The sequence below is a fragment of the Eschrichtius robustus genome, chromosome 2 (assembly GCF_028021215.1).
Source record: "Eschrichtius robustus isolate mEscRob2 chromosome 2, mEscRob2.pri, whole genome shotgun sequence".
In the NCBI taxonomy this organism is placed as follows: Eukaryota; Metazoa; Chordata; class Mammalia; order Artiodactyla; family Eschrichtiidae; genus Eschrichtius; species Eschrichtius robustus.
In genome coordinates this window covers 51,190,712-51,208,146 of record NC_090825.1, presented here as the reverse complement: position 1 = coordinate 51,208,146, position 17,435 = coordinate 51,190,712, and the positions used below count along the sequence as shown (strand labels likewise).

The following is a 17,435-nucleotide window of genomic DNA, read 5'->3' as shown; positions in this document are numbered from 1 at the left end:
GATACAAGTCTTTTATCAGATATGTGGTTTGCAAATATTGCTTCCCAGTCTGTGGCTTGTCTTTTCATCCCCTTAACAGTATTTTCTGCAGAGCCAAAGTTTTTAAATCTGTCAGTGTACTTCATGCTTTTTGTGTCTAAAAACTCATTATCAAACCCAAGTTCATATGGATTTTTCTCCTATGGTTTCTTTTAGAAGCTTAGAAGTTTTACATTTAGATCTTTGATTCATTTTGAGTTAATTTTTATTTAAATGTAAGGTATGTGTCAAGGTTCATTTCTGGGGCACATAGAACTCTATTCTAGTACCATTTGTTGAAAAGACTAGCATTTCTCAATCAAATTGTCTTTGCACTTTTGTCAGAAATCAGTTGACTGTATTTGTGTGAGTCTATTTCTGGGCTCTGTATTCTGTTCTATCAATCTATCTCTCTAGCCATCTATTATTTTTTCCTCTTTAAGATTTAATAGGTATGTAATGCTTTAGATTTGGCAAACAGCATATACTTAAGTACCCCTTCTAGTTCAAGGTATCATAGCTCTATACATGAATTTCTTTCTGTCAAAAGAATCGAAAATGGAACTCTAACAACAATGAAAAAAAGTTACCTTAAGCAGAACTTGACTAACGTGAAGCAGAAAAAGAATGCTGTAGCATGCAATAATATACTAAGGCTAGGCAATTGCTCTGCCTAGAAACTGGGAGTTTTTCAACCTTAAAGAGCCCAGATGAGGTAAATCCCTTTGGCATAATCTATTTCCATATCAGATTTATAGCTTTATTGCTTTTTAATTGTTTGCATTTTGTTTTAACCTGGTTTAGGTGCCAGGTGTTCATCTATACTGAACTTCAACAGTTATAGTGTTTTAAAAAAGAACAATTCAAAAATACATACAGTATGAACTTACAAACATTCTTAAAATGTTACTTCAAAAACTTTTTAAAAGGACAAACTGAAATTAATTTTCTCATATGCAGATATGACTTATATGCTTTTTTGGTGGAACAGTGATTTATCAGTATTTTATGAAAAGTACCTTGAGTTAGTAGGAGCTTTTATACATGTAAAAGGCTATTACCTTAAACTCCATGAATTAAGGTAATTCAAACATTTCTCCATTTTATGGCCCTAGCACCAAAGACCCTAAGCAGTGATGCTGCAATTGAACCATCCTTAGGTTGTAGCCCCCCTCTGGAGGCCAGGGCCCTAGGTGTTTAATTTTTGTTGAAGGCTGTGTGTAAGTACTATAACAGGTGTTACGTTCCTTTCTTCCTAGCGAAAACTGTTGCTATTCAGTGGCACAGCTTAGAAACAAGGCTAGCTTGGCTAGGAGAAGGGACCTTCTCACTTTGTCTCCCTAGAGTAGAGTAATCATTGTCTTCTGCAAACATCTGAGCCTAACATTGAAAAAGACAGATAATCTAGATTCAAACTTGCTTTTTAACCTTTTTACCTTTATTCATCTATACTTTCAACATATAGGAAAACATTAAGTAACGTATTTTTATCACTAATTAATTTACTACAAAACTATTAGCAAAGACTGTTAAATATCTACTAAAATGTAAACACATTTTGTCCCAAGATTCATTGCATACCACACAGCATAGGCTAAAACAATAAAAGGTACAAATCATAATTTTTAAAACTTCACTAGGATACTGATTAATCCTACCTAAGAGTGCAATGATGAGCATAAAGTCAAATAATTAAGACTGGTGATAACTTTGCAATGTTATCCTGGCCTTCAATTTCTGGGCTACTCTCCAGCAGCATCAGGATTAGACATTCTCACCTTTTATCACAGGTCAGCTATATATCTTTTTTTCTACCTGACTAGGCAAGTGCATACAAACTGCACCTAAAACTGAATCTTACCAAAGAGCAGCAAGGACATAAAATACGGTGACTGTAACACTCAAGTCTTTGTCTGAGGCTTACATGATATCTTTCTAAACTCTCTGAAGTCAAGCCAAGGGTTTTTCTTTTTAACTCCCTTACATAAAGCCCATCTTTAAGACATTTCAAGTTACTGTCAATATTGCAAACAAATAAGCATATCCAGAAATTTTCTATTAATTTGTAATGATTAATAAAATTTAAAAAGTAAATGCTTATCTAAAAGGAAAAAGAAATTGGCAAGAAGTCATTATATAACTTTTGAAGTTAAGAAGACATTTTCTTAGAATCAAGGAAATCAAATATACAGCAAAGAACAAATCTAACTTCCTATCTGCTGAGTACATATATACCTTTGATCTAATGAATTTCTAGAACAAATTTAAAACACGAAAAGAAATAATTCAGTACTTAAGCTCACATGCCAATTAATAACTGCCTTTGACTATAAGAAAAGTACTTTTCAGTAGGAACAGAATCCTATCCATTATCATATAATAAATTTGAGGCTGTTTAAAAACAAGATAATTCTTAAAGAAGCAGCTAAATCAACAATATAAATTTTAAAATGGAAAGCAAACTACATTGACATCACAAAATTTGCAATTAGCAATACTAGAAAAATGTATTAAGGACCTTTAACAAAAAAAATTGAGTAGAAGATAATAAATATAAGTAAGGCTTATATTCATTTCCTCTCTGCCCACATTCCCACCTGAAAGAACTTACCCTACTCAGAGCCCTGGAAGAAATAGGCTTATTGTTTTTATTGGCTTACTGAAAAATAAATCAAATATAAAATTACATTAAAAATCTAGTAAGCCACTGAAGCTATACTTCAAAGTAATAATGGAAAACCTATTTAAGGTTTAACACTCACATAGGTGCACTTAAATAGTATGCACATTGAAATCAATATAAATGTACATTTATATTGAATGAACTGATACACATGGTATAGCAATATCTAAATAATAATAAAAACTAAGGAGGAAGGAGACATCAAATATTACTAACATATCAAAATTGGCAAAAAGGTAGGAAAGAAATGTAGTGAATTCTATGAGATTCTTCTTCAAAGTAGGTCATTACCGAATAGTTTATATTGTGTCTACTTTTAAAAAGACAAGCTTAAATAAAGGCAAAGATGCAATAAGGCTAAAAAAATAGAACAAAGTCCACTTGTTTAGAAGATTAATGTTGATGAAACAATATATCAGTCATTCTTAAAAAGTTGTAGAACTTGTAGAAAAAGTGATTTTGGCTAGGAAAAGAGACCCTCTAACTTTGCCTCCCTAGAGTACAGTGACCGTTGTCTTCTACAAACATCTGAGCCTGAAAAGGACACATAATCTAGTTCCAAACTTGCTTTTTAAACTTATTTACCTTTATTCACCTATGTTCCCAACAGTAGGAAAAGGTTAAGTAACGTGTATTTTCATCACTAATTAACTGGCTTCAAAAAATGAGCAAATCACGTTAGACCTACTGAATGAGATTTCCCCCCCACCCCGCCCCGAGGGGAGTAGTCCTAGCATATGCATTTTGTAAAAGTCAAACAAATTTTTAAAATTTGTCCCCAGGTCATTTGGATATGTACCCTTGGTAGGGATGAAGGCAGTTATTTTAAGTAGTGTGGTAGCCTCTCTGATAAGATGATACCTGAATAAGGAATTGAATGAAGAGAAGGAATGGTTACTAAGAATATCTCAGAGAAGAACGTTTCAAGCTGAGGTAACCCCAAGTGCAGAGGCCTGAAAGATGAATGATCTTCATATGTCTGTAGAACAGCAAGAAGAACAATATGCCTGGTGTGAAGTGAGCCACAGGAGTAAGGTGGCTAACAGCTTGGCCAAAATGTGTAAGAAAGTGAGGACCAGAGCAGAGAGACGAGGGGTTGCCTTTGCTAAAAGAATATGGATTCAGATGCAGATGAGTAGATTTGGTGGTGGGAAAATGAGGAAGTTCTCCTGCTACTTCTGTTTCTGTAATGAATTAAGGAGCAACATGATCAGCCAAAAGTGAGAAGAGGGGTGGATATGTTGGGTGCTATTAATTCAGATGATTCTCTTCCAGGAACAATGAGAAAACCAGCTAAGAAAGCTATTTGAAATAATGAAGAAGCTATTCATTTCCTCCCTGCCCACATTCCCACCTTAGAGAACCTACCCTACTCACAGCCCTGGAAGAAACAACCTTATACTATTAGTTAGGTTTAGGATCTGCCACACTTAACAGAAACCCCAAATAATGTGGCTTCAACAATCTTAAGATAATTTTATTTCACATAGAAAAAATCCTAGATAGGCAATCCAAGTGGGAATTGTAATTCCATGAAGCTTTCAAAGACCCAGGCTCCTTCAACCGCTCCATTCTGCCATCCATAGCTCCAACCTGTGTGCCAGGCTGATAGCAGGAGGAAGGGATGAAGGAGGGCTAGCCTCTTCCTTCTTTCCTTTATAAAAAGACTGCCTGGGTGCTTCCCTGGTGGCGCAGTGGTTAAGAATCTGCCTGCCAATGCAGGGGACACGGGTTCTGAGCCCTGGTCTGGGCAGATCCCACATGCCGCGGAGCGGCTAGGCCCGTGAGCCACAACTACTGAGCTTGCGCGTCTGGAGCCTGTGCTCCGCAATGGGAGAGGCCGCGACAGTGAGAGACCCGCGCACCGCGATGAAGAGTGGCCGCCGCTCTCCGGAACTGGAGAAAGCCCTCGCATAGAAACGAAGACCCAACACACCCAAAAATAAATAACTAAATAAATTTATTTAAAAAAAAAAAAAAAAAAAAAAGACTGCCTTAAAGTCTGACACACTTCTGTTTTATCTCACTAGCCAAAACGTGGTCACAAGGCCATCCTTAGCTACAAAGGAGACTGGTGAATGTCTTTTAGCTAGGCAGCCACGAATCCAGCTAAAAATTTGGGTTCTCCTTACTAAATAAGAAGGGAAGGATAGATGATAGAGGGCCTATTTATTTCTGTCACACCCACATATCTCATGGCTTTTAACTCCCCCTCTGCTACCATTATCCTCTCCAATAACAAGACTGAATGGACACCTATCCCAAGCCAAGCCAATAAGATTCTCTCTCCCAAGAATTTGGGACACAGAAAGCAAGTCAATTTACTTCTGAGGAGCTGAAGTGCAAGAGGGAACAGACTAGAGCCTTACAGAGAAAACACAAGATTATAGAAGATAAGGGAACAAATGAACAAAGGCAAGCAGAGATTTGAGGCTGCAGAAGGAGAGAGAAAATATAAGTTTCTGACAACTTCCTTTCCTGTGAGGACTGTGTGCAATTCTTTTACCTGGATTCTGCACAACTCCTCTATTCCCTTACACAGAAATCCCTTTACTTGAGATAATTTGACGTAATTTATGATTTAATGTTATGCGCATAATGTTACGTTTCTGCATCTTCTATGAAACTTGTAGAAGACAATCATTATGTTCTTCTCCACCCCTTGTGTAAAGACTGATAAGATAGAATTTCCTTTAGAATTTTATACTTTTTAAAAGACTGAAATAATTAGGAATTGATACCTTTCTTTTTAAAATTCAGATAATGGCAATTATGTAATCCTTATTACGTCTCTTTTGTCTTGTCTGCCAGGAAGATGATGAATAAATTTATGACACAGTCACAGGTACTTATAGCAATTCCTGGCTAAAGCACAGAGACTGTAGTAGATTGCATTACTATTTCTAAGCTCTCAGTGAAAGGTTTATACTTCATCATATGGACATCAGGCTTGGCCATAGCATTTGCTCTGGCCAGTGAAATGGTGAAGTGATCATGCCACTTCTAAGCAGAAGCTTTAAGAACTAGCATATGATTCATCATCACTCGTTTCCCTCTGCCATGCCTCTCAGAAAGAGGCTGTCCCTTCATCCTCAGCCCTTGAATGAAGATGATACGGAGCAGATGCACAGATCCCACCAGGATGTAGCCAGAGCAAGAAAACAAACACTAGTTTTAAACCACTGAGATATGGGGATTGCTTGTTACCATAGCATAACCTAACCTAAGTTGACTTATAAAGGCAGCATTAAATAAGAAACAATTCAGGATGTATGTTTATGTGTCAGGACGTCGATGTAAAACAGAAAGGACTAACAGGACAAAAATGTATGACATAAGCACTAGGACCTTCCAGGGTTCCTATCTCAATGGTTATAACCACCACTTGGCCAGTTGTCTAAGCCACAAAACAGAGTCATCTGGAATATAATTTTTTCCTTCAGGTCTCCTACATCCAATCTATTAGCTCCTTAATATCTCTCGAATCCATCCCCACAGATACTACCTTAGTTAGTTAGATCCTTATTACCTCTCCCTTGGACTAATCTAATAATCCACTAATTTGTCTTTCTGCTTCAGTCTCCTTCCTCTAATCCACCCCCTACATTTATATAGAGTAATACATATTCCTAAAATGATGTTATACCTTGGCCAGAAACATTCCACATGAGACTTACACTTTAGCTGGACACGTATGAGTTGGCCCTGGCCAACCCCTCTCTAGGCTCCGTAGAGGTGTCAGACCATTGCAGGTTCAGGTACAGGCTTTGCCACTTTTGGACCATAAGCCACTTATCCTCTTCAAATCCAGTTTGTTTGTTTGTTTTCATTTGTAAAATGAGAATCATAATATAAACTGTAACTTGTAGCTTTGTTCTAGGGGTTAAATTAGAGAAATAAACTGCCTTGGCAAAATTTATTGCCTGGTCACACTGCAGAAGAACAATAAATACTTGTGGAATAAGAGAACAACTCTCTGGCTAGATCACCTATGAACACTTCACAGCCCTTATTTGCTTATACAACTGTCCCCCTTTACTAGAAACTAAGCAACTTGAGAAGAGGCTGAGCCTTTCTAATCTGAGCATCCTGGGACCTAGCACAGTGCCTGGTACAAAGGAGGAATTCAATTAATGTGCAAAAGCTAAGTGATCCCTGAAATAAAATCCCTGAACAGTTAGAGAAGGGAACAGAAAGAAACGCTAGAGTCAGACAGAGTACAATCACTAATAACTATAAATCTTCCTCAGGCCCTTGTGTAACTTCATATGCTTTTAACTTTGTGCTAAACAAGAACTTGGTATCTTGGGTGGCTATTCTCTTCTGTATTTACCCAAAGTATACGTGCCAATTTAATTTACAGGTGAATTCACAATATACAGATAAGGAAGGTAGGAAAGCAATGAATGTTTCAAAACTCTTCAGTGTGACTATATTTGTTCCAGGGCAGAGAACATTTCCTCAAATGCTGAATAACTTAAAGAATGTTTTTCTGCACATAATCTCAATATTACATTTCAAATGTATAATTCCGTTGCCTATAAACAACTGATACTGCAAGGTCAGTAGAATGTAACTCTCAAGGGTAGCACAAATCAATACACTCTAAAGAGATGCAAACAGTTCTTCTCCCTTTTGACAGGAGAACCTCCCCCACGTATGTATTTCACTGCTTCCTGCCTGCCAAACAAAATCTAATTGTGAAAACAGTAGGGTTGTTGTATTTCCTAAGTATATAACTGAAGTTCAAGGATTTTTTTGTTTGTTTTATTTTGAAAGTGATTCCTTGGATATGGATTAAGGTTCTCAATGAACTAACTGGACATTTTTAAAGTGGTATTTTATTTCAAACAGCCCAAGAAACAGTTTTACCCAGAACATCCAAAAATTCTTGCTATAAATACCTAAAAAGAAGAAAAATGGAAGCTCGCCAGAAATGCCAGATGATGGTGTGGTTTATATTATAATTGTTACTATTCCAAAATTTTAAACATAACAGGTAAAGACAACAGGATAAACCATCTAGTCTACATTGGGAGATTATGCAACATTAATTTAAAGGACTTGAGAATGCTAAAATGTTATCTCTTTTAAATAGTGGTTCCAAAAAATGGCTTATCGTACTAGCATTAGGATGAAACTTATGAGATTGCTGTATTTGACTATTCTTGATCTACAAAAATGGCAATTTTATATTCATCCCTTTTTAAACCTGGTATTTTAATCTTGTCCTGAAAGATACGTTGCCTACTTATCATCTATAATATTTTGCATGCACTTCTATTAGAGCACATGCCATACTGAATTGTAATTAATTGTTTATAATTCTTATGCTATATTGTGAACATTTGTGGGCAGAAACCATTTCTCCTTTTTTTCATGTTCCTGGAGCCTGGCACTGTCTGGCATATAGCAGTTCTTGCCCAGTAACTGACAGTAAGAGTAACACGTATTGGAGAATAGAATGATAGGTTAAGAAAGAACATATAAAAAAGAACTGTCAAGTTCTAGTAAAAGTTAGTATGCAAACTAACTGCTACCAGACTGCTCCAAAGCTTAATATCTGCTGTTAAACCCAAATATTTCCTGAAAATACAGTATTTAGACCACTACTACTCTATACGAAAGAAATAATACCTGCAAATTTTCAGAGACCACTTACGCAATGTATAGATCTCGCATTTCTTTCTCTTCCTCTTTTTTTACTGTCTGCTTCAGTTCAATACCTTGGGGCAACAGAAGGTGAAAGGAAGCAAAAATGCTCTGACTGGTTAATTTCATTCCTTGCTTGTAAAAGTTCTGAGGAAAGAGGGGGACTTCTTAGAGATGATGATTCTAATGATTTAAATAGGGTTTTAGAATGCCTGTGGACTTCAACCTTTGTTATTGTACTATCTTTTAAATTTTGTACTATCATTTTTATATGTGTACTATCTTTTAAACTTCTCAAACTTAAATATGACACTATGTTTTTGAATTTGCTAAAGCAAACCAAGTTTATGTACTAAAGACATCTATGTACTTCCTAAAGTCTGATCATAAAGTAAGAGAAACCAGAATACAAAGTATATTAAGACTCAAAAAATTCCCTAATGCTGAGAGGAAGCTTAATGAATATTTTTGAGAAGGCTAGAAATATTGGGGGAAAAAAAGTATTCAAAGTTCCATAAGAAAACGTGGTCACATATTTCAAATTCAACAAAAGGAGACTTGAAAGATTAAAATTAGCAGCAGCTCATTTGGGTGTTCACCCAGGCCAAAGGAGGTATTTCTGATTGTATTATCCCTTGCTTCATAATTTAAAGTTCAATCCAACTCATTAGAGTTCAAACTCAACTTCAATATTTATATTTAAATTTCTGATACTATAAGATATTTCATATTCAGTCAACGTAACACACAGCTCATGAGTAAAACACAAATTCTACTTGACTTTACCAAATAAGAGAATTGTTTTATGAAATAGGAATAATGCCACAGTCAACTAAATATGACAGGTAAACAACACAGCTAATCAAACCAGAACCTGTTCAAACACCAAAACTAACGTAGTCTAGTTAACCTTGAAGGACTACTACCAAAACTCGTAATGGCGATTTCAGGGTATATGTCAAGATTTCTTTGATTTATATTTCATTTTGATGAAAATACTTTAGAAGAGTAATCACAATAAAATTAGAGATGACAGAAATTACACTATAAAAGACAGAATTTCCATAATGACTATAATCAGCACAACAAACCACTGATTTTTGACTCTCCAGTCTGCTTGCTATATCTGATTTTACTGTTTAGCCATTTATTATAAATCTGTAAACAGATGCTAAAAACAAGTAGGGCAGACGACTCAATTTGGTTTATATGATTAACTTGCAGCAGGTGAGCTCCACCTGCAGGCAAAGAAAAGATTCTTTAGAATAAGTTTTAAAACAGGACTTTCCAAAGACAGGCTGTAACTACCGCCTTTCAGTTAACCTTGAGTGCACATGAGAATAACCCGTGCGTTTTAAAACTTCTCATGGTCGAAAAATTCTGATCGACTTGACCAGGGGTGGGGCTTGTAAGGTGACTCAAATATATGGAAAACATTGAGAGACACTGATTTGAATCTTTACCAGCACACATCTTGAAAAACATTAGGAAAACTCAAATATCATTTTGTTTCTTCTAAAATGACTTCTCACTATACTGACCCTTTCACCTTTTTCAGAGATTAAACTGAGTTCAACTGATATAAATGTCTTATCTCTGTTAGACTACAAAAAAGACCTGAGGTGACACTACAATTTTTTAAATCTACCTTTACATTATTCTGTGCCTCAGAAGTAATCAAGAGAGTGAGTGTTTGGTAGGGACTGGGGTTCTTAACCCTTAGCTGCACATTAGAATATCTGGAGAGATTTTACAAAGTATTATTGCCCTAAATTAATGTTATGTTCTTGGAAGTTAGAAAAGTGGTTACTATCAGGGGAGAAGGGGAGAAATAACCAGAATAGGGCAAGAGGGAGACTTGTGGGTAATGGCAATTTTCTGTTTCTTGATCTGGGTGATGGGTATAGGGGTGTATTTGGCTTGTAAAAATTCAGCAACCTGTGTATTTATTATATGTGCACTATGAAATACAGTTCATACAGATATAGTCTGTACATATACTATATTTCAATTGAAAGTTAAAAAGTAAAAATGCATGTGCCCAGGCTTCACTGCAGACCAAATGATTCAGAATCTTTGGGATTGGGACATGGGCATCAGTATTTTTTCTTTTCAACATTTCTCCAGTGAATCTAATGTGGAGTCAGGAGTGAAAACCATTCTTCTAATGAATCACAAATGTATTCATTCATTTATTCGCCCACTCATTACACAAACTTTAATGACCAATTACCACGTGCTTATTATACAAGACTTGGAGGATGTAAGACAGTCTCTGAAGGAGCTCATTATAGGCAACGGATAGTAGGCAAAGCAATAAATCTCATGTGATACATACAAGCAAGTTACTTATTAGATCTGGAGGAGAAAGTGATTTGTCAAAGAAGGAGTCACTCTTTTTTTGTTGTTCATTCATTTATATAAACATCTGAGTACCTATGATGTTTGACCACAGGTAAATGGACACAATCTCTGCCTTTAAGAAAATTACAGTATAAGGGTACACAAGGAAGAAAAAAAATGTATAACTGGATGTCATAATATCACTGAAGTATGAGAAAGGTGCTATGGGAATACCCTGGGGAGTCAGAAGTTGCTGACCTTGGAGCTAAGATGATACAAACTTGAACTAGTCCAGTGGCACTGGTGGTAAAAATTAGTATTCTAGAGAAGTGCTTCTCAAACTTTAATGTACAAATCACCTGAGGATCCTATTAAAACACAGATTCTGATTCAGAAAGTGTGAGGTGGGGCCTGAGACTTGGCATTTCTAAAAAGATTCCAAGAGATGCTAATGCTATTGGTCCACAGGTCACAATTTAAGTAGCAGGTTCTTGAGGAAGATGGTTTTCAAGAGGGAAAAGGCAAAAAATGCCAAATTCCACAGCAGAGATACCAGGAAAAACAAAAACTGGAAAGTAGCCGTTAGATTTGCCAAGTACATGGCCTTAGGGAGAGTAGTTTCAGGGGAGTGATGAGGGAAAAGCTAAATGATGTGTATTTAAAAATAAATGGGAACTAAGGTGGTGGGGACAGGAAATAATGAAGTGGTGTTTTTGTTTTCACTCTTGAATGCTGGAAGAGGCTTAAGTCTATCCACAAGCTGAAGGAAAGGAATGAGTGAAGAGAGAAAACTAAAGACAAAGTAAAGAGGATGGAATCATTTTGAATGGGTAGAGGGATTCATCCCTTTAAAGCAGAAGAGAAGGAGATAAGAATTTGTCTGAATAGGTACAGCGAAAAGTGAAAAGAGTAAGAGTTGAAGAAGTTACTCTTGTTTCACAGAACAGGAAGCCAGGTGACCTAATGAGAGAGAGTGAACCTGAGGTTGAAGGGAAGCACTGGGGGCACAGCTGAGGCTGGACTTGTCCACGGCTGTGTGATTCTGTTCAGCAGCATTCAGTAGTCAAGGTACAGGCTTACAGAAAGTGGACTGGACAAGAAAGAGTGAGACTGATGCATTTAGAAAAGGAAGGAGGCAAGGGACAGAAATCCTCAAGAAATCAGAATAAGTACAATGAGAGAAAAGAAAGGAGAGAAGGTAAGAAGAGCTTTGGACTTTTTCCTCTTGAACCCCTAAGTACTTTTCAATAGAACAATTAGGGAAATAATCTACTCTATGTAAATCTGTTGAAAATTACATTGTTAAATATCATTCCCCAATTTAAATATTAAGTACTCAAGAAACCTGCTTGTAGGTTTACTATCCAAAGTGATAAGCAGCTTTAACAGATTCCAGATGTTTCTTTACCACAAATTTTCAGTAAAATCATACTTTGAATGGCTCCTTGCCTAAAAGGCTGGGAGGCTAGTCTAGTCCCTGATCCTACTGCTTGAATCAGAAAATGACTGAAGGATAATGGAGTACTTCAAGCACATACAGATGAACAGTTTGTATATACCAAGAGCACTGATTTTTTTAATAGATAATGATTTCACACTGACATCCTATCTGGCTGGCAGGTATACCCATTATAATTCAACTTAGACTGAGCAGTGATTTTCCTTTAAATATAATTATCCTTTTTTACCACATTACAATTTTTTAAGACTCTTAGAAGTTTTTCTGTTTTTTTTTTTTAACATAAAATTAACATGAGACAAACTATAGTGAAGCTGGTATAACTGACCGAAAGCACTAATGATTTCAGACATTTGCTGAAATTTCTCTTATGATATCACTGAGATTAGGAGGGATAGACAGTATACATCAGACTTGAAAAGACATTTAAGAGCGTTTTCAGGCCCATACATTTCTTAACCAGTTTAGACAAATTTTACTCAAATCTGAGGATGTCTCTTTTTGTTCCATACAATTGCTTTACTGCTTTTGTTGGTTTTAAACAAATACAACCTTCCACATCTAGCTAATATATTGTTTGTCCCAAATATAAAAACAATTTAGAGGCTTTTAAAGAAGAGATCAGAGAGAAATGAACTGGAATTTGACTCGCATGACCATTGCTGTAAATAAAATTGGTCTATTTTCTTTTAGGCCTCTGAATGGGCTAATTTAGCATGACTGGTATATATATCAAACATTATGAAAATAGTATTTTAGAAAGTAAGTTGAATAAAGGGCTCAATCTGAATTTAAAATTAAGTATAAAATGACAAAAACTCTGATACTTACCTAAATGGGAAGGAAATCCAAAAGAGGAGATGTATGTATACGTATAGCTGATTCACTTTGGTGTACAGCAGAAACTAACACAACACTGTAAAGCAACTATACTCTAACAAAAATTAATTAAAAAACAAAAACAAAAGCAAAAACAAAACTCTGATACTTAGAAGCACAACACTTGACTCACCTGCGGCTAACTGATTTCTTCTCCACTTCACTCTCTCCAGCTGTCTTAACATTTGCACTTGTGCCCTTTTTTAACTTTTTTGCAATTCTTTCTCTCATCAGGTCCTTTTCATCACCATCAACATATTCATCATGCTCTGCACTTCCATATTCTCCATCCTGTAAAAATTGAAATGGAGTATTTGCTGGGCATTCCATTTTCTTCTTTCACTTCCAGAGGTCCATCTCAAACTCTCCTTGTTGCACTCTAGGCCAGGTTTATTTTTTGTTTTGTTTTGTTTTGAACTAGTGAGGGCTTGAAGAATCTGCTACAGGCGGGAATACCCCCTGGGATCTGCTCTAGGCCGGCTATGTAAGTACTGTATAGCCCAGTAAGTGTTGTTGCTCGATCCACACCCAGCTCCTCTGCACAGCAGACTATGCTCCCTCTGGATCACCCAGGATATTGTCTATCTACATTCCTATTCCTTCCCAGTAGGAAATGTGGTTTTTGGAGGCAGTTGGCCAGCATACTGACCTCACCCAGGGATTAATGCAAGTAAAAGAGGTGGAGGTAGAGAAACTGATATTTCTTCCTACAATCTAAGTCATAGCAATCACTACTCGGCTCAAAACCCTCCAGTGGATTCCCAACTCACTCAAACCCTACACAATCTGGACCTCCCTGACATAATCTCCTACAACTCCAGGCCAGCAACACTAGCCAACTTTGGAGTTGCTCTTCTTTCCAGCCTGAAACTCTCCTATTCCATGTATCTGCATTGCTGACTCTTTCATCTCCTTCAGGTCTCTGCTCAAATGCTACCCTTTTGGTGACACTTTTCTTGATCCCCCGAATAAAATGGCAGAGCTGCCCACCCACCTCCAGTACTCTCTATTCCCCTTCCCTATTTTATTTTCCTCAAAACATTTATCACTCATCTGACATACTATACATTTTAATTATTTATATGATTATTGCCTCTCTCCCATAATCAGAGAAAGGAGTCCATTAGAACTAAAATTCTGGATTGTTTTGCTTATTGCTAGATCTTCAACTTCCAGAATAGCTCCCAGCATCAAGAGAGCAAGCAATGGAGGGAGAAAGGAGGAGAGAGGGAGGGAAGAGGGTAGAGAAGGATAAGGAAGAAACTACCCAAGTGGATCTTTTTCTCTTGTGATTCTCTAACCAGGTGAGTCATGGTGAGGCAGGATTCTTAACTTGAGGCTTGTGGACCTTGGAGCAGTGGCTCTCAAAGTCTAGTCCTCAGGCTATAAAACATGGATTGTCTCTAAAAATGTAAAATCCTAGCCCTCATCTCAGTATTACTGAACCAAATCTCTAGGGATGGAAATTGTGAGTGTTTTCAATGAGATGTTTAAGAAATTCTTTAGCCTTAAAACTTGATAACCACTGACCTAGGTCTTCCATGCTTGGTCCTCAGGAGATATAAAAAAAAAATGCCCTGCAAATTCATAAAATTTTGTTTGTGGATATAATATATTTCCTGGGAAGAAGGTCTGCAGTCTTAGTGATTGCAAAGGATCTTGGGACACAAAACAGATTAAAGACCATACAGTGTCCTTAGATGACCTCAATCCCTCAAGACTATAAGAACATAATTTTACATTAGGCCTTGAGCCTATCTTCCAGATCCATATTAATGTTACACAGATGTCTCCAAGTTATCTGAATCTCAAAATGCACATTATTAAGCACGTTATTTTTCATTGTTCCCCCCACCTATCTCTTGTACCCATCTAACAAGTTGCCCAAATCAGAAACCTTGTGGTTGTCCTAGACTCCTCCTTCTCCCTCACCTCATAGTATGGAATCAGTCACCTCTTAGACCTCTTTCAAATCTGTCTCTCTCCCATGTCACACCTGTGGTCTTCTATCAAGCTCTCCTTCTGCCATAGCTTCCCAATAGGTCTCCTTGACTCCAGCCTATTTCTTCTAATTTGTCCTCTCTAATATTGCCAACAGTGATCTTCCTAAAATGCAAAGTTGACCATAGTACTCTTCCTTTTAACTAATACCCTTCAGCTGTTTCTCATTACTTTGAGGATGAAATTCAAACTTCTCCCCATAGCCCAGGAAGCTCTGTAATATTTGGCTTCTTCCTCCCACTCCAACCTCACCCACTCTCCCTCCTGTCATGACGCTCTGGTCACACTGGTTTGCTTTCAGCTCCTGGAACACATCAAACTCTCCTACTTCAGAGCCTTTTGTACATGTAGTTCCCTCTACCTTTAACACACTTCTTCCCTGCTCCTCACAAGGCAGGTTCCTTCTCAAACTTTAATCTTAGCTTGTACTTCCTAAATAAGGTATACTCTCTCCTTGTTACCACGTGTTAGCATATGTGGTTCTCTGAGGAATCCCACCCTTCACCAGTTTCTTTTTTGATCTAGTTAACTCCTGATTCTCCTATAAGACACAACACAGCATCATCTCTTCCTGGAAGGTTTTCTTCACCAGGTTAGATAGCCATCCTTTCTCTATCATATATAGTCAGAGAAAAATCCTCTCTTTTGACTATGGTAATAGATGAAGCTGTGTTCTTGCATGGACAGTTATGTACTTCCTTTATACAACGCACAGATCAATGGGTTTTTATATAAAGTGGCAAACGAATGACTTGAAAAACTTGATCTCTTATACATAAAGGAAACTCTGCCTTCTGTTTTATCAGCTTTAATAGCCAGTACAAGTAATGAAGCAAGGTCAATACAGTCTTGAGAGAGAATCTTCCAAAATGTGTGTATGAAGAAGGAAACTACCATAAATGACTGGTATCCAAGTATTTCCCATCCATCATGTAGGATGTCATGCATCAACATTTAAACTTTTATCATAACAAAATAAAATCAATGACATCTAAATTTTGAGTATTCATGTTATGTTACGTGACAGGGAGAAAAAACAGGCTAGAAATTCATATATAAGATTCTGATTTTGTAAGGAAACATACACATACTATGAAGGAAAATTCCAATATCAAAATAAATAATTTATTTTTCAAATCTTTTTCAAAATTTTACATATATAATTATAAAAGGTAATACACATTACCTTTTAGGAAAAATAATTTAATCATTTGTAAAGATTTTGAATTTTCTATAAATTGTTCAACTATATTTATACTAAAATTAATACTCACATCATCTGAATCTCCTGCTGCATCCCCTTTTTCACTACAAAAAAATAAGGAAAGCAAATTTTAGCTTGAAAATGAAACTAACAAAATTATTCAATTATCCAAAAATTTAGAATACTTTGCTGGGATTAATAGTTCAAAAACACTTCAACACAGGAATTTCAGAATGGCATTGTAGAGCAAATAGAAACATTCTAAAGGGAAGTTGTTTTTATACATAGAATAAAAGGTATGCTCCATTAGCACAAATACAAATTCACTAGAATTTTTTTTAAAAAGCAAACAACCAATAGTGTTATTTTCATGAACAAAAGGCTGCAGACAACAATTTCTTCTATTGGCTTGATGTATTCAGGCTGAAGAAGCCAAATCCTTCAAATAAAAGTATATTAAGAAAAGATTGTTTTAATATAGAATTTTTAAAAATGAGCTACAATAGTGAGTACAATAGTATTTTAGTCCCCTTTTGAGACACTGGCCCAGTGAATCATGTGCAATTATATTTAACACTAAGACATCTTCTCTTATCAAAGAGAAGCAACAAAAATTTTCTGATAACTCCTGAAATATGTAAGGAATAATACTCAGTGAACTGGCCCAAAATGTGGTGACTTCTTCACAAAACCCTTCAAATCTGATTTGCTTACTCATGATTCTGAGACAAAAATTATGCAAGGAAAAAGTTAGCAAAGAAATTTTCAATTAAACATTAAATTGTTAAAGCAGACAGCTTCCTAGTATTCAAACTATCCCAAGATTTAAAAGTTTAACAGCTAATTTTAAATTTAATTAGTTCAGCAGAGGTTGATAGATAGCAAGGAGACTGAATGTGACTAGAGTGATTCTCTCCATTATGCTAGTAGCTCTACTACCCCCATTACCAAAATGCTTTAGTTTTTTGGTTGGGTTGACAAAATTTGACTTATGAGAACTGACTGTTTACTTACAAAGGAAGCAAGAAAATGATCTGAGCCAGAAAATAAGAACTTAGGATCACACTAGCACCATGCTAACCTTTCAACAGCTGGAACAGAGCTGAGATGTGGATCATCCTTAAGCAAGTCATGACTACTTTTGCTTTTTCCCTTCATGCTCTAGAAAGGAATGTATGATATAATCATGAGTGGAG

At 36.3% G+C, this 17,435-nt stretch overlaps 1 protein-coding gene across 2 annotated transcripts in view; it reads right to left on the bottom strand.

The window, feature by feature from the left end:
- Positions 1-17,435, bottom strand: part of CWC27 (CWC27 spliceosome associated cyclophilin) — a 227,022-nt gene that overhangs the window by 172,798 nt on the left and 36,789 nt on the right. For both annotated transcript variants that reach the window (XM_068535403.1, XM_068535402.1), the window contains exons 9-11: positions 17,321-17,400; positions 16,310-16,343; positions 13,168-13,325 (exon numbers count right to left, since the gene is read on the bottom strand). In XM_068535403.1, coding sequence (XP_068391504.1) covers positions 13,168-13,325; positions 16,310-16,343; positions 17,321-17,400 — 272 coding nt within the window. The remainder of the gene's footprint in view (positions 1-13,167; positions 13,326-16,309; positions 16,344-17,320; positions 17,401-17,435) is intronic.